This window comes from Lepisma saccharinum, chromosome 10 (genome assembly GCF_977018435.1).
Source record: "Lepisma saccharinum chromosome 10, izLepSacc3.1, whole genome shotgun sequence".
NCBI lineage: Eukaryota > Metazoa > Arthropoda > Insecta > Zygentoma > Lepismatidae > Lepisma > Lepisma saccharinum.
The window spans coordinates 13,312,794-13,331,904 of NC_139238.1; the positions used below are offsets into that span (position 1 = coordinate 13,312,794).

The following is a 19,111-nucleotide window of genomic DNA, read 5'->3' on the forward strand; positions in this document are numbered from 1 at the left end:
ATCTAATAATAATTGAATGGCGACCAAGCAGGGTCGTTACAATCTTCATCTACACTCTGTCTCAGGGGTCTGTGGAACAAGCCAGCGAGAAGAAGGCCTCTGCGCAAGTAGTTAGTCGAGAGAGGGAACGCGCGAGATGGAAAAGGGAATGCATGGAGGGGGCAACGTAACTGCAGATACCAGCCATCTGCAGCAGCACGCAGCGCTTTGCTCCACCCACTAGCTTCCACCCCTTCTCTACCGTCAGGCGCGACGTTGCTCCACAGACTCCTGGGACGGAGTATAGTTGAAATTCTAATAGAGAAATATGCGCTGCTGTTATTAGGAACGGGGGTTTAATTATTCCTCATAGGGATCAAAATTTGCATTTGATGCCAGTGAACTAGGGTCTTCTGGAGAAGAGTAACTCCAACATCCCTCTAGTTAATTCACACTGAATTCCCAACAATGAATAAACGTGTCACGACTAAACAATAACATGTCCACCTCTACAGTAAAATCACGCTCACCAGAAGATGACATACCGAGGGTTATAGTATTTCAAAGCAAAATATTTACTTGGGGCTGCTCACAATACACTTTTGTTTAAGGTCAATGCACGCCCATTCTCTTCTTATTGCATTACTCGACTCCCGCTAGCAACGGATCGATCGGGGGTGGAATGCAACACAATGGACAGCGCAATTGTTGGAAAGGCGCGAAAAGGGACGGAATGTTGTCAATTAAATCATACGGGCCATATTGAAAAAAATGCAGTTCAAGAATTTCTATTCCCATAGCAACGGCTACAGCTCCGTTATTTTTTGTAAACGCGGCCAGTACATTTTTGAAAATACAGCTTAGGAATGGCGATAGCCTGTTCTGTTGCTATGGTCGCAAAACCGGAAGTATGCGCTGTAAATCACTGTTTCACTGGCATGCGCAGAGGGGGAGCTGATGGGGCTGCAACCCTTCCGAAATTTTGAGAGAATCAATAATTTTTTGTATGAACGTCTAATTCTTTTCCTTGTAACATTTCTATGGATGTGAAAATTTATATTTGTTACAGTAATCGTTAAAATACTAATAAACATATTTAACTACTTTTATTTTCCGAACATTGAAACTTTGATGAATAATGTAATACGTGAGAGAATGTAGGTTGCCTGTACGTTAATAGATTGGTATATTATTATTTTTTATTAATAACATTACATTTTTTGGGTTAGGTGGTAGATCAGCGACAGCTGAACCTCGCCTAGTAATAAATACAATTCAATTGAATTCAATTTTAGATAAAGCAAAGGGGCAAATATTAGTTCCTTTATTGAAAATTTGGTTTACGTCTGTGCTCACGTAGATTGTGTAACTTACTAAATTGTCTGTTCTAATACTTGAAAAACATGCACACCTTTTTTATAGTATCTACTAATTCTTAAGTGTCAATCTAGGAACATTCACGTACCTCACAGAAGCTCAGCTAATTTTTTTTTAGTATGAAGTAATTTGGTAATTTTATCAATCTTGTATTCGCAGAGCTTTATTTAATACTGTCACCAGGATAGTACTTTTTGTTGTTTCATATATATATATTGTAGATAAAGTTAATTGTTGATAAAGTAAATTGTTGATAAAGTAAATTGTTGATAAAATTAATTGTTGATAAAGTTAATTGTTTATAAAGTTAATTGTTGATAAAGTTAATAGTTTAGATGGAAAACATTTTTTCCTTAAAAATGAGATGTTGAATTTTCCATTCTACGTAGCTAATATCTACATATCTGAGTTTATGTCTTTCCCTGTATTTATTCTTTATTATTTTGCAGTTTAAATCACTAGTTCTCAGTTTCTTCTAGTCAGGAGTTGAAATATTAGGTCAACTGTAGTTTTTCGTTATTCTCAGAATTCACTTCAATGTGACTGATCAATAACTTGGAGAATGTAGCTTTCTTCTCTGGATGACATAAACACATTATTTGATTCATATTATTTCATTAATATTATTTCGAATGAGAATTCAGCATTCAAACCGATTGAATTTAGTATTGCAAACAGCTGTACCAATACTTTACATGCTCTCACATCTCTGAGTTACTCTAAAGAGATGCAAACTGATAGCCATGCCGACCTGTCATATAATATGTATTAACAGGCTGTGTGTTTGTCAAACAAAATTTGAGTTGCTAGGTAGGATGTATACAACTTTTTTCGTTTTATGGCAATTTCATGTACTGAAGACATTTTTGTTTTAATTATCGTAAGGAAGTTATCAGAGCGAAGCGAAACGCAACAGTCGACAAGTGACACGCGACACGGAGACATCCTTTCAATACAAAGAAAAATTCACTGCGCATGCGCTATGAACACACTGAGATAGTTGAGAAAACGGCCCAGCCCGAAAGACTAGCAACACGTGAAGCTTGTCGTGCCCCTACGATATGAAAGGTTGCATTTATTTTTCAAGGCTTGGTGCCAAGTTATCCTTGTCGCTTGTCGCTTGTCGCCTTGGTCTGAAGGCTCCCATATAACTTACTTCGGTGTACTGTAGAATTGTAAGATTGAACCCAGAACATATGAGAATAAGAATGAGACATGCTATTTATTGTACAGCAGAATTAGCACAAATGCAAGATGCTACATGTAAAACAGTGTATGCTCCTATGTATGTAATTAGGTTATGTACGTGTGGGTCAGCTATTATCCTCACGTGATAAAAAAGCTACGTAAAACTAAGGAAATAAGCCATGCCAGTAATGTATTTAGAACTTTAGTTAACACTGTCACTGCACTTTCTCAGATTTTGATATATTTATGAAATAATGTAGCATAATAACTATTAGCAGGGTTAAAAGATACTAAAACTAATTTAGGTGCCAGTCCCTTTTTCTCAGGAGCCATCTTTTTTTTTAAATCAAATACGAATAGATAGGGCTAGCCACGAATACAACTAAGATAAAGCTACACATTTTGAAATGTGATCTTAACCCTTAACCGACACACCGAAAAAATGTAACTCTTAAGACACATCTGGGTTCTTGTGACCCACTTTTTTATTTTATTTTTTATGCCTTGAAATATGTTTATTTGTATTTGTAACAATAGTAGCCTATGTATAAAAAATATTAACACTGAAACAAATAGATATATTTTGATAAATATATTTACTTCATGACAAGATATGCATATTTAGAAATAAATGTATATGAAGAACTATCTGCTTCATTCAGTCCAACCTTCATATGTGAGATGCCCTAATATTCCCGTAATTAAATACTAATTATAGCTATTCATTATAAAACATAGGAATAAGAAAGATAACACAACCAAAACCTCAGAGTGAGAACGCTCGTATAGTGCCTTTCCCGAGGTGATTTTTCTCACTTTTCAAAACAATCTAAGTTGCTTATACCGGTTTTTACCATAAAAAAATTAGATTTGTCAGTCGCACAGCCTCCTTAAATAAATACCATTCTATTCTATTCTCACTGACATATTCAGCTTCGTCTACATCATCTTCTACATTGGTAGATTCACCTTCATTACCTACTTCCTTTACGCTTTCCCCTATATCTGATTCATGTTTACTAACCTCTTTTTCACTAACAGCACCACTGATATGATTCAAGATCGTTTAGGGAATCATTCAAGATTGCAAGAATGTCCTTTTCGTGGTCTATGCAAAAATTATGTTAACACAAAAAGTAACACTAACGACACACCTGGGTCCTGGGGACCCAATGTTAGTTGATTTTGCCACATTTAGTACTCTCACAACGTTAACCACTCTATTGGCTCGAAGAGCAGAAAGGGCTAGGAGACTACTGCGCCAGTAACGTCATTGCAGCCAACCACTTAGTAATGCAAGGCAAAAAGAATTCCGTCGGGTTCCTAGGACCCAGGTGTGTAGGTTAAGGGTTAAAATATTTAATTTTTGAATTAATATAAGATTAGGATTAAAAGTAACTAATTCTTGCGCCGGAGTGACATTCCTAAAGAAGGCTCAACCGGTAACAACATGAATAACTATGTAATACATTATATGGTCGACTCTACCATATCTTTGGCAACATAGACCCACTATTTAGTTTTCTTTTTCACAAGTGTAGTAGCCACCATCTTTAAAATTTAATGTAACGTACGACATCAAGAATCTCTGTGAAGGAGATGATGAATTTGAATTTACCTGATGATATTTGGGATTTATAATTTTAAAAAAGTGATTAAAATTTTCATCTAAAATAACAATAAAACAGACTGCTTGTTTCACAGTTAAGTTGCTATGTTACAACAATGCAACATTGACAAGATTCATTATATAACTAATTCTTTTTTGTGAAAAGTTTTAACCATTGTTACAACTGTATCTTTAATCAAACTAAAAATAAACGCCTCTTGAAGGGAGCGCGTGTTCTTCTGAAACGTCACAACATGAAACTATGTTTTTATGCTTGTAATAACCGTAGCGAAGAACTGTACCATATCGCCTGAGATTATAAATCTTGGCTAGAAACGGTGGAAAAATTTATAATGGCATGTTTATTATTCTGATTTAATGTTAAGATACAGAAAACACACAAACATTAAAAGACATATGCTGTACTTGTTATTTTTAAAAAAGGCAATGGAAATTTTCATAAAAGAACTCGAAAAATTAAAGAAAAAATTATAACTGAATTTGAAAACTCAGCCACCAGGTGAAAATTTTCAGGCGCCTTGGTAACCGAGTGCCCTGTAATTTTCTACTCCAGGTTTGTGTTCTATATAATACCGTATAGGCCTATTCACTTCTTTTTTTCTCTGCACTCAATAAGTAGTAAGATTCCATACTAAGCATGGCAATTACTTTAAGTTGGAGACAAATACTTCCAAAATCAAATAAGATTAAATATAATACTGAAATATTTTATATTATTTAATACATAAATTCTACTTATTAAACATAACAATAACAGGGTCCGTGGTCATCTGACCCACGCTCGATTTCGCAAGGATTTTTTTTTCTTCTGAAGATTATGAGTTCCTAAGTGTGAAGAAAGAAATTCTGGAGCGCTGAAAGAAGTATTTAGTACTGTACAGCCGTTTATAGTTGAGATATAGCCGTTTGAAGTTGAGAGGTGGAAGTTTACTTGTGGCCATGCGCCCGTGCTAAATGTCATGAACATTTCTCTCAAAATTTCCCGCCGATTTCGGGCTCCGCCCCTGGGGTAATTAACCTGCCGCCTGCAACCGCTATCGCTGCAACGCCTCCGCTTCGCTCCGCTCCGGCTACCCGCCTGTCTCTATAGAGTTCTTTTGGAAGGCATGTTACAAACTGGCCGAACCACCTACCCCCAACACTATTTTCCGCACTGACACATGAAGGTACAAAAAAATTAAGGCTAAAATTTAACCTCGGAAGGTAACTTACCTCTTCTTCCAAGGCCAGTCACTGAATTGCGGGTCGAAGTTAAATTTCAAAGTCCAAAAGAGAAGTAAGTCGTATGTCAATAGTCTTTCTTGTCCTTTTCCACAGCTCATTTTCCTCCACAAAATTTTAAATAATCTCATTGAAGCTCCTTTCGCCCTGTCACAGCTCGACTTCTACGTCCCCTCAAGCAAATTACGACCAAGAAGGCAACTCTTCAGCCTCCGCCGTAATAGAACCAACGCTCTGACAATATCCCCAATTTGGAATATGTGTAAAACATTTGATGATACCATCAAAGGTGAAAACAGTGTGGACTTATTTTGCCCGACCGCAATTTTGAAAAGGAATATACTAAAATTACATAAATTTATAATGGCATGTTTATTATTCTGATTTAATGTTAAGATACAGAAAACACACAAACATTAAAAGACATATGCTGTACTTGTTATTTTTAAAAAATAAATTTTTAAAAGACCTAAGATTTATATGTTTGTTAAATGTTTTCTGTCTATATACTACATTCATCTGTGCAATATTTCAATAATGTTATCACAAAATTATTGTATAATGAACGCCATTAATGGGTAATATACTTGTTGCGTTCAATTTCTGAAATAAATAAATAAATAAATTTCCAGGCCTGGATTCGAACCCGGGACCCCTGGCGTTGTAGCGCGATGTGCTAACTACTCCACCACAAGGGCCGGCTCCACGGGTTCTTATCCACTATTCGAAGCACCCCTTCATACATACTAGAATACTACCCTCTTCATCCGTTCCATCATAAAAATAAGAAGTGGCAAATGATCCCATCCCACAAGTCATTCAGAAAATACAACCCTCCCCTTTACGGTCTGCAGGTTGCCAAAAAAAAATGTGCACTATTTTCCACAAGATAACGTATTTACACACGCTGATGATCACAAATCAATTGTAATGTCTGAAATGTCCAACCCGCCAATACATCACAATAACATCTCGCAAATTATCCCATTCCACAATTCAATCATAAGAAAAGGATAATATGTAGATGTGCGCCTGTGACGTGAATCCATGATGCACAGCCATGATGGAAGGCCTGGAAAATCGTTACGTTACGTATGGTAAGGAATTTAAATATTAAAAAAGAATTTAAGTTTCGTAGCACGTAGAACTCTAAATATTACTTTCCGCGCTCCAGAATTTCTTTCTTCACACTTAGCATCACATAATCTTCAGAAGAAAAAAAAATCCTTGCGAAATCGAGGGTGGGTTAGATGACCACGGAGCCCAAAAACATAATAAACAATTTTTTTAGTCCATTGCTATAACTAATATATAAGGAAGATGCCTGAAAAAGGATTAGCCTTCACATAATCATTCTGTAATTAACTATCGATCAAAATCGCCTAACTCTGGTAGCTTTACATAGCGTTGCCCACGAGACGAGACTTTGGCCTGTCTCGTCTCGTGGAAATGCTGTGAAATGCTGTCTCGTCTCGAAAATATTCGTTTGTCTCGGGACACATGATCAATCTCGTCTCGTCTCGAATTTTTAAAAGCCTGTCCCGTCTCGTCCAGTGGGCAACACTAGTTATACCCTGTCCCAGCTAACTGTAGAGCAAGGCCGCGCATATTGGCAGAGGAGGAAAATCGAGTGGTGAAATCGCAGCGTTGCCAACCTTACGGTCCAGACCTTAGTCCGTACACTAAATGCACGGCTTGTCAAATCTTGCTCTTGCAGTTTTATCCCTAATATTTCCCTAAGAAATACTTAAACCAATCGTATGAACCTTGGGACAAGAATACGGTCTGTTTGCCATGTGCGTTCGGTATTATCCTTTTCAAAAGTTGGCAACGCTGCATAGGAAATCGGGTAACTCCCGTCGCCCATTACACAATCATGTTCCTCTCACTGTTCATTGGTGGAGCCGTCTCGCGTCACTACTGGCGCAGATATTTGTTCTCGTTCGCCTGGTCTACAGTTAGCTGGAACGGAGTTTGGAGCCCTTTTGGTCATAAAAGAGGGTATATTTAGCCGTACACTTCGATCGAACAGAGAATAGGACCAGAAAGGTAGGTGGCAACACTGGCTGCTACTGTCAATGATGAAGAGCAAATTGTAACCAAAAAGGAGGCCTGCCTCAGGGCTTATATAGTAGCCAGTTCCGATGTACTTTGTAACCTCAGTTTCCTGTGGAATTCTCCTCTTCAAGTCGGAGCATTCCAGGAGACTGAGAATACCGGATGTGAAGTATACCAGGAAGCAAACGTTCTGCACCCGCATCCCTAGCCATCTACAGTACTTGTTGACGGTAGGTCTGCTTATGCATGCTGCAGTACGTTTATTACAGAAAACTTTTTCTTCTTCTTCTAGGAGTACAGAGTGTGGCTTTGGAAATAAAACGACAGATAGAAGATTTTAAACCTTACATTCCTCTCATACAGAGCTTTCTTAATAGAGGTCTTCGGGATCGGCACTGGGAAATGGTATCAGAAGAAACAGGTACGAATACACATATTTTACTTCTGGTAGTTCTGTAGGACAAACTCATTTCAGACAGCAGGGATATCTTACGATGCATTTTTGCAAAGTAGACAATTACAAAAGCAGATGAATCTCAATTGGAGTTCAGTAAAGATTGGTTGATCTTGCCAGGATATTTTGTCTTTGAAGTATGCAGACGGTGACGAGAACTGCAGTGGCGAATTTAAGTTTTTCTTTTCAAGAGGTACTAGGTTCTTTGTGCAAATTTGTTAGTTCTTCTAGACCTAACATTAGATGATTTGATGGAGGTTTGATATCTCACCTTCCATGGGCATATCATCTCCCTTGAAAGTTAGTTGTCTAAACTTTTGTGCAGTGGCGAAAGTTTTAATGCGTCTTGAATGATTTTGACTGCTCATTTGAATGACAATTTTTACACAAACACTAAATTGTGTTTATGCCGGGTGGCTACTCACCGGGAATTCCTTGAATTCCGGGAATTATGCTTGAATTCTGCGTGACTTTTTCTCAATAGACGTGAAAAATTGCAATTTTTATTAATCCATATCTCATTGAAGCTATACATATTTATAAATTCCTGAGGCAAGATTTCACACTTCAGTGTTTTTTTATCGAGGAAGGAAAAGAAAGCTGCGTTGAAAATAAAAAATATTCTCTTAATCCGTTTACTTTGTTAGTGTCCTTTGTAGAACAATCTGACAGACAGAAGATTATGGCAAGATAAGATATCTTGAAGTTGATTATGTAAATTTGAGTTTGAGAGTCTCATACAATTAGCAATTTTTCGTGGATTGATGTATCCAGTAACATTTGTGGCTCGTTTTTGTAGAAGCATTTTGAGTCTGAGTATGTGAAATGACAAATGTAAACTCCACACCGTAAATTAAATATTATATATGTGTTATATAGAGGATAAGGTCTAAATATGGGCGAAGGTTTAAATATGGGTTTTGGAGTTATCAGCGATACCAGGTGCTGCAGCCTGACGGAGGCTATGCGAACTGGTTATCTGTCAAGGACAATGGTTGCGGCGCCAATTCGCAAGAGAAAGTGCTGGTTAGTTTCGACCTTGGACGCTGTTATAGAATTGCGACCTCTGAAAACTCTTTGCAGGTACGTTTTAACTCAACGTTTTCTGAATTATCATCTGCTTTGTATAGGTTATGATATTAGCGGTACATAAAACAAATGTGGGCTTTTATAATGCCATGATTTGTTTGTGAAATATGTACCACAGAGAGCAAAAATAAATTGAAGATGAAAAATAGCGTGATGGTCTAAATATGGGCTATGACATGAGGTCTTATGTTGAGATCACATTTTCAACAAATATTTGGATCTTTTTATTAATTTCGATTTTTCCCATTCCGTTTGATTTTCAAAGGAACAGATTATTCATAAATATGAATTTTATAATGTTTAGCGATAAATGACTTTTTTTAAAAAAAAATTAACTGCTTTTTGTGATATTGCCACTAGTAGCCCATATTTAGACCACAATTTTGAAATACATCATTTTACCATTTTTTGGAAATTGCTTTTTATAAAAAGAAATGGAGACCTTCTATACTTTAACATGCTATTACATTTAAGTATATATTTCATAGATATCCATTTAAAGGCAGGTGCTTGATATATTAATTTTTCTCTCCGAAAATGACAACATAACAAGGGGGGGGGCATATTTAGATCTTTTCCTTTACTATTTGATTGAATTAAATTGGAATTTTTGGATACATTGGAATCTCAGACCCTTTTTGTTGTTAATATACTACCTGTGTGTGTGGTTGGTGAGAGGCGCTAATGCGTAAGGTCGAAATAGAGAAAATATCTTCTTGAATTTTTGGAAAGTTCGCCTTGAAAACCGGGAATTATACTTGAATTTTATCATGGTCGTAGAGTAGCCACCCTGTTATGATTTTGACTTGGCCAACCTCCGTGACGAAGTGATTAGCGCAGCGCGCTACGACTGCAGGAGTCCCGGGTTCGAATCCAGACCTGGCGATGGGTCTTCTTTGTGAGTATCCCTTCATGCACCTCATCATGTCACCAATCATTCTCATTACCGCGATTAGCCAAAAGTGGCAGAAAAGAGAACTAAAATAAACCGAATAAATCCATTTATTATCTACTAAACGAATAGATGCCTTGTGTAGAGATAGAAAATTTACTGTTTTCTCAATGTATTCTCTATGCATTTAAAATTTAGCTTTAAACGAGATTCTATATTGGGGAATATAGATATTCTGCTTCCCATTGGGAGCAGAAGGTGTCCTATAAAATCGGCGCCATGATTGTAAGGTTGTAAGGTGGCACAGTTGTAAGGTTGGATAGTTGAAGTCTGTGCCACTGAACAGGAGTGTACAATCGGAAATTCTTGTGGAGTTGTTAATCATGCCCTAGGATTCAATAATTGTTATTCCATTTTGGAAGTCAAAGTACATAATGGTAAAAATATACAGGAAATACACTATCCAAGTCTGTTTTTGATGATAGTGCAATTTACTCCCTACCGTACGTGTCGTAGGTAGGTCTTGTAGCGTTCGTGGCTTAACAAAAGAACAACTTTCAACTCAAAAGATGGATGATATCCTCTTGCAGAGCATTTCGTAAGGGTTCAATTCTGATAAAACCCCCGCCCTCCGGAACACTAGACGTGATAGATGAAGAAAATAATGGAAGAAGGAAATCCTGCATTTTTTAAAAATTGCTTGCTCCAAAAGACTACTTCATGAAAAGATGTCAGGAACACATGGCGAGAGGTTTGACCTACTTTAAGATTAAAAACATTGGACAAAGCAACAGCCATTTGGGGGTGCATTCACAGGGTGTGCGCATTTCGTAATCGATTTCCTTTATCGGGAAGTACGCTGTCATGATAAATGAAAAATTGGAACGTACAAATAGCTCAAAACTAGGGAGGTGGAAAAAAAAGTGAGTCAGGCGACATGTCCTTTCAATCAGCTTCGCGTTTGATTCGAATAAGAGCATTGAACTTTAGCCAGGCACGACAAAAATCGCGAAGATCTTTATTCCGAAATTCCATGATTTTTTCTCAATTGGCGAAGTTTAGCGTTGCGAATAAATCCTGAAACCAGGAAGTACAAGTTGAGGAAAGATTTTCCTTACTCTCTATAGTCGGTGGTTCTACATTGTCGTTGTCCTAGTACTACACTACACTTGTAGTACTGTTCCTATGTTCGAATCATAGCAGGTGCACAATTTACTCTTGACTACGATTCGCATGTTTTCACCATAGCGCCTCGTATAATTTCCTTAGCCTACTATTGTCATCATAGCAGGTGCACTTTCATCACAGGTTTGCATAACTTACTTAGCCTACTGACCCCATGTTTTCGTCATGGAAGGTGCACAATTTAGTCCGAGAACTATTCCTGTGTTTTCGTCTCAGCAGGTTCATAAGTTATTCCGACTAGTGTTTGTTTATTTATTGAGAACATTTCAGATACAACACAAGTGGCCATTATATGCTGAAAACCTCAACAATGAAAAGAACAATGTTCAATGTTTTCATCATTCCTGTTTACATAATATAGGCTACTTAGTCTGCTATTCCTATGTTTTGAATATAGCAGGCGTCGGACTACTATTTCCAGGTTTTTATCATGGAGAATTGACCCACGTTTTGTTTTCATCATAGCAGGTACATAGTTTATTCGGATTACTGCTCCCAGTGTTTGCAAGATAGCACAGGTGCACAAATTACTTCGACTACTATATCCATATTTTCGTGACGTCGACAGTTGTATAATTTACATAGGCTAACATTCTCGTTTTGTTATGGCAGTTGCACGATTTAGCTAATTAGATTACTACTTCCGTGCCTTCTTCACAGCATTTGCTCTATTTACTTAGCCAACTGTTTCCATGTTGTCATCAGAGCATTTGCACAATTTTTGTGACGTATTATTCCCATATTTTCATAATAGCAATTTTACAATTCCTATTATTCCCATGTTTCTATCATTGAAAAGTGCGGAATCTATTAATGCAACTATTCTAACGTTTTCATCATTGCCAGTGGGCCATTTACAATTTCATTCTTTAGGTACACGTCTGTGTCATATGATTGATAACCATTATGTGATTATTTGCTTGATTGCATTTCGGGGTGTTCAAATCGTATGGTTGATTGATTGATTTGCTTTATTTTACTTCGTTTTTGTTGCCACTTTTGGCTAATTTGCGAAGATGGGGATGAGTGATGATATGATGAAATTGATGAATGGACATTCACAAACATACATGCCCAGGTCAGGATTCGAACCGAGAATAATATATAATCCTCTACATCTCTTGTTTCCCCTTTAATACTAAAGAAGTGAGACGAGGATTGTCTTATCGGCGCAGTGGAACGTAATGATCATATATTAGGTACTTAAATTATTCAATTTAAACTTAATATTCTTTAACACATAATCTTTATTACAAATAATATTATTACTTATACTTTCCAAATTTAGTTAACTCAACAGAAATTTCTATGGATTATCTCCGTTAAAATAGTACAATTCGTCCCATTTGATTGTCACCAGTCAGTAAGTAACGGCTACACGAGTCAGAGCCAACCGCAGTCCGGCCCAAAACCCCCACAGCCAACATGACCCGGAGCAATCCACCTAAAAAATTAAAACAAAAACAAATTCCTTTTCTTGCTCTTTTAAGAACTCAAAATAACTCCCTTAACTTTAGGTAAATTACACCCGGCCATGCAGGCCCCAAAAGGGTGATAGACGGTAATGCAGTATACTCAGCCTATCCAGCCTGTGTCCAGTCCGTCCAAAGTCTCTCTCAGTCGGCAAGGATCTGCCACGCTAAACTTCTCGCTCGCCCAGCGCAGAAGCCCAGCCAATGGCATAACCTTCCTGAGTCACCTGTCTATTAAGTCTCAATACGTCATTCATGAGTAATATTACACTATGAGCTTACACGTCGTAGCGTGATGTGCTAACCACTCCCCCTCGGTGGCCGGCTGTTCAAATACTATGGAACCGATGTAACGCTAGCACTGCCATGCTATTATCTGGGGGTGTCTCCATAGACTCACAAATTATTCTTCTAAAATGTACTTAAGCTCGCCCCCATCTCGTAGTGATTAGCACATCACGCTAAGACGCCAGGGGGTCTCGGGTTCGAATCCCCCGGCCTGGGCAAGGATATTTGTCAGTGTCGATTCATCACATCATCACCAATCCCCATCTTCGCAAATTAGCCAAAATTGGCACAAAAAGCGAAGTAAAATAAAGCAAATCAATCAATCAATAAAATGTACTTAAATATTCAACAATATGTGTGCCGTGCTGTATTGTCATACTGTATGCGTCACTTACCTGTTTATACCAATAATTCGCTTTAATGTTTGGTTATTTATGCATAATGTTCATTTATGTTGCAAAGTTTTTTTGTAGCAACTTTTGTTAAAAATTTCAATATGAACTTAGATTACAAACACAGGCATTGATATTAATGCAAAAGTGATACTGCGTTATTAAATTTTAATACTCTCCATAGCAGTGTTTCCTGCATACAATTTACATATCTCAAAATGCACCACTACTTCCAAAGGGTGGACATTCGATTTTCTCTAACTTAGTTTTTCAATTATTGGGAACTTTCTTTTGAAAGAAAATAGAGCACTTTGTTAAGAACAACTAAAAAATTTACCATGAAGTATCTTTCAATAAAAACCACATTTCTATGACGAAATAGTATCTGTAGACCCCAGAAACAACACACTCTTTTCGTGGAAGTTCTATGGTTAAATACGCCAACTACTCTCAAGCTTTTATTATAGCCAATTACAACGAACTAGAGTATTCTTTGTATAATTTGTCTTTCGTAATTTTGTTTTATTCAGGTATTGAAATCTACACTACCCCCACCCTGAGCTTCAAAGAGTGCTTGGAGAAAGGACTGGGCGCCTTCCCCGACATAATTGTTCGAGTGGCTGATAATGCTTCAAAGGAACTAGCAATAGAGGAAACGCTGGATAAGATGGAAAGTGATTGGGACGTCATCAAACTGGAAATTGTACCTTACAAGCAGACAGGTAAGAAAATAAATTCCATGTAGTGAGGCAGTGGGCAACTGTATCGGCTGTATATTGTGAGTAGCCTTTGTAGTTGTCCTGCATGGAACCACTTTCGCCCACCCTCGAGCATATACAATGCAGTATCATTTTAATGTGACAATAATCGTAGACACACATTTATGCAAAATATCCATCCTGGCAGTTTCAGCTCAGAATCATGTTTCATGTTGATATCACTGTGTTGGTAAGGTAGACTCAACTATTTTACATTTTAACATGGAGATAATGACTATGTTAACTTAAGTTTCGATTTTACTGCGTCTTTCATCTCATTAGCCATATTTGAGGGCTCACTACACCAGACAAATTACGGTTATACGTGCACTACTGGGCTTCGAGTGTATGCCGCTCGTTTTGCCTGTTCTAGCGTTATTCGCTCGAGCGAAGCTGCTCTCAATTCCACGCGCTATCTAGCGTCGTTCGTGCGAACTATTTGATGCTCGGTCGAAATCCTCTCGGAGGAGCACTCTGGTCTAAAAATTTAGAATTTTTAAAAAACTGCTTTTTTTTTGTTTCTTTTTTTTTTAAAAAAAAAAAAACACACATTTTGCCAACCCTGATGTTTAGGGAGATGGAATGAAGAAAACCGTGCTTGTCGACCCCATTTCGCTCAACCACAACACCCTCCCTGCCAATTCCACACTCCTACCACTACTTGGAGAGCGTGTGGATGGTATATTAAGATGGCTGATGGCGACCGGATCCTTTTGCATTTTTCATGATTTCGCAACCTCATTACCGGGTTCTCTTCGTGCCCTACCACGTAGTTTACTGCTTGCAAGCGACATGACGATGTTGATACTTTTTTGTGTCCCCCTTCCCATGAATCCCCCTCAGGCTACGTGGAAATGAAAGTGATTAAGTGTTGTTTTCAGCAATTCCCTTACGCAAGCGACGCTTATTAAGTGCAACGGCTGAAAGATTAACGTGGCTTGCATTCATGTACAACGCTTTATGGCATTCTTTCTAATTTCGAAGGAATTTCAGAGATTAATTCTATTTTTAACCATGCCGGGTCCTGACCCTACGGAATTAATAAGTACACATGCGAAAACACTTAATGGTTTATTTTTTACTTTTATTTGAGTACTAAGCAGTCTTTTTTTTTTAATTTTTATGGTCAGGTCCAACAATGACTTGTTTTATACTTTTGTGGGGAGGTTCAACAATGGTGCGTTTTTAACTTTTAAGGAGAGGATTACTTTTATTTGAAGGTTCAACAATGTTTTTTGTCTATGGGCAGGTCCAACAATGGCATGTTTTATACTTTTGTGCAGAGGTTCAACAATGTGGCGTTTTTTAATTTTTATGGGGATGTTCAACAATAGTTTATTACTCTTGAAGGGCCATATTTCTGTTCATAAATTTACTTTTTAAAAGTAACTGAATTACAGTTACTTGGGGCAAAAAGTAACTCGGTTACAGTTACTTGGTTGAAAACGTAACTCATTTACAGTTAATGGTACTTGAAAAGTAACTGAGTTACTTTTGCAGTTACTTTCTGCTGAAAATTTTCTTGTAAACAAATTATACACAATCAATGATCGTGCGTGAAGACTTGTTTTAATTGTTTCTGTGGTACACAATATACGGTAAAGTCTTCAACAAACAATGATAGAACAATAAGTCAGCTTTGCTTGAATGATCATTCATTTCATTTTACTGTTTCCACATATGCATATTTCTTAAATTTCAAGTACCAAACCAGAGTTCTGCATGGGACAACTTTCGCTCGCTCGTACTCGTTTGAGTGCGCTCGAGCACATACAATGGAATATTATTTTCATGTGACAATGGTCGTAGACACATGTATGTAAAAGATCCGCCTTGATAGTTTCAGCTCAAAATCATCCATTTCATTTTCATATAATATCACTTTGTATTGTTAAGATAAACTAAATTAAAGGGTGATTTTTTATACAATGGTTCCATTGGAATTAGCCATAATTTACGAACCACGTGCCATATACCTTTCAAACTTCAGTGGAATGTTCTACAGACTTGGGAGTTTAAACCACAATATGTTCAATGTGTGCCCCTTGCCTATCACGGATATGGATCAACCTGACAACAAAATTGCGCACCACTGCTGCTAATGTGTTCTCAAAATATTGAATATTTCTGCTTCTACGGCATTTTTCAGTTCTTGAATTGTTGTAGGGTTAGTCTGAAATACTGTGTCTTTAAGGTAACCCCAAAGAAAATAGTCACAGGGGGTCATATCCGGTGATATTGGTGGCCATTCAAACCCCTCCCCGTGCACTTGGGGATTACGATTAGACAACACACGGTGATCAAATATCTCAAGATAATCAAAAACTATTGTTGCCGTGCGAGGTCTCGCGCCATCTTGACGAAACCAGCAGGCGGAAGGATCAACAACCGTGCCAAACAAAAATAAACAAAAAAACAATATTCAGCAACGGTTGCATATGGGTGCACGATTATTCTGCACAGCTCATCGGAACTTGTGCGGCATCCTGTTTTGTGGAATGATAGTGTGGTCGCCGCTAAAATGCAACGATGCTTTCGAATATGGTTCACACCACTTTCCCCAACACTCTTCGTCCTGAAAACACCAATATCAAACCTACATACTGCATTTTCTACTTTCTGTACAAAAAACAAACGGTGCCATGTATAAAAAATCACCCTGTACATTTTAACATGGAGATGATGACTATGTTTACTTACGTTTCAATTTTACTGCGTCTTTCACCTCATGATCCATATTTGAGGGCCCACTACCTCAGACGATTGTATCGATTGTACGTGTACTTAGAGTGTATACCGCTCGTTTTCCTTGTTCGAGCGTTATTGCTCGAGCGAAGCAGCTCTTATTTCCTTACGCTATCTAGCGTTGTCCGTGCGTACTATTTGGCGCTCGAACGAAATCCTCTGCATGCAGCACACTATACCACTTTGTTACTACTTAAACTCTTGTATCATCGAGCTAATACCAAAACCACTAATGTGCTAAATCTTTGAGATAAATTCATTTTAATATTCAATTTCCTCGGTAAATAAGGGTTTACATTTAGATCGGTAAAGTGTGTACCAACTTAGGACTGTTATTTTCGTCATATAAGGTAGCATAGAAATCTGTCAGAAACTGCACTTAGGTGAACAGTCAAAATTTGCACATTCGTGTTTCTGGCATTGCTGTGACGAACCGAATGCTGAAACCAGTAACTAAATAATATTTTCTTCCCAGGAACCTACATCATGAAAGTGACGGACGAGATCCTACAGATGATGGACGACCATATAGTGGTGACGCAGTCCATTTCCTTCAGCCCTTACAAAGCCCCCTTCGAGGAGAGGATACAGGCGTGGGAAGCGAAGCTACGATTAACGCAGGATGTTATTGATGAGTGGTCGGAGGTACAGAGGTAAATATCTTAATGAATTTTCATTGATGGATGTACCGAGTGGCCGGAATTAAAATTACCCAAGTCAGAGCCCTCTGTAGCCTGTTTGAGGCATCGTAGAACTCTGAAATTTGGTAAATCCACTATGCAGACCATGGGGAAGAGGATGGCGATAAAAAAAGAAATAGTTAAATTTTCCGTCAGCAGGTTGAAATTTGGCGCTGTACTTCCATGACGGGTTGTAATAATGACGTAAATTGCTCCAATTGGTTATGGATTTGACTTTACCTTGCAATCTTGCAATAAACGAGAGATTATTTTCTCGCAACTTTCAGCCACTAACAAATGTCTTTCTAATTAATAACTCAGCTATATCACTTAGCTTAAAACACCTGACTTATGTTTTTCAATATTCATTATTACAGCGCCACATTTCAACCTGGTGGCGGAAAATTGAACATTTTTATCGCCATCCTCTTCCCCATGGTCTGCATAGTGGATTCACCAAATTTCAGAGTTCTACGATGCCTCAAAGAGGCCACAGAGGGCTCTGAGTTGGGTAACTTTAATTCTGGCCACCCGGTATCTTCCTTTTGTTTAAATTTCTAGAGCGACATGAGGCAGCCGAATATCATTTTCAGGATTGGCTTCTGTAGTTTCTATTCCGTTAAAACCGAATTAAGAGCTTTCTCCTTTTCGAAATGTCCTCAGTGCTTGTTGACGTTACAGTGTTTCAAAATTCATACACACATGTACAGTTACGAGCAATAAAAATGGGACACGTAGATCCTGAAATAGTAGCTTCACTACAAGGCGTTTTGTGTGTTGCCTAACTCTACGGCGTTAAGTTGATTTTAACAGTAAATTTTCAATGGCAACTTCTACCACCGCCGTACAGTTATGCAACACACAACGTTTGCAGGGAAGCGAGTATTTTAGAATCTCTTAACTTTTATTGCCGGTGACTGTACAAACGAGACTATAGCTCTATTTATTGGCTTCTTTTTGTTAGTACTTCTCTCGCATTTCTTTTTCGATTTCAGCTATTTTACCTTGCTTTTCCGCCTCATCGTTACTCTGAGTTTCGTATTATTTGGGTTTGCTTTTAATCCAGCAGGACACGCGTTCTCCTCTAGGAAGCGCTCTGGGTAAATTTTACCCACAAGCAAAATTCGTAAATCCAAATTATAATCGTTTTAAAGCATTTAAATAACTTTACCTCTATTGATTAAACACATTTTATTAATTCTGAACAGTATTGCATTACACAATTGATAAAAATAGAAAAAAATACCATATTGACATACCTAACTGAAACGTATGAGCGTGTGTTGGGTGAAATTTACCCAGAATTTACCCAAGCAGTGTTTCGAACAGCCCTGCGAACGGAAATAACAAAGTCTCACAGCTGATTCCTGCAGTCGGAAGACTTCACTAGAAAAATGCTGAGAAGGATGGCCTCAGGCACTCAATGATAAAGAAAATATACGTGTGTCAATATCGTCTGGGCAGTGCCCTACGCGTGCCCTTACATGTCAAGACAACTTTATGCACAGATAGGCTAATCGGGACCCTGATCCGAACCACTGTGCGCCTCCGATTTTGGTATCGAACCCGGGACCCCTTGATTACCAGGCTACGACGTTACCACTACTCACTGAATGATAAACAAAAATTGCGGGCTTCCATGACGGAGTGCTTAGCACAGCGCGCTACGACCCTAAGGAAATAAAGTTAATCAATCACTACAA

General features: G+C 37.9%; 1 protein-coding gene across 1 annotated transcript in view; it reads left to right on the forward strand.

The window, feature by feature from the left end:
* LOC145994472 (dynein axonemal heavy chain 1-like) overlaps positions 1 to 19,111 on the forward strand; it is a 1,132,367-nt gene that overhangs the window by 151,136 nt on the left and 962,120 nt on the right. The window contains exons 15-17 of the mRNA XM_083130607.1: positions 7,746 to 7,874; positions 13,756 to 13,947; positions 17,204 to 17,381. Of these exons, the coding sequence (XP_082986733.1) occupies positions 7,746 to 7,874; positions 13,756 to 13,947; positions 17,204 to 17,381 (499 nt within the window). The remainder of the gene's footprint in view (positions 1 to 7,745; positions 7,875 to 13,755; positions 13,948 to 17,203; positions 17,382 to 19,111) is intronic.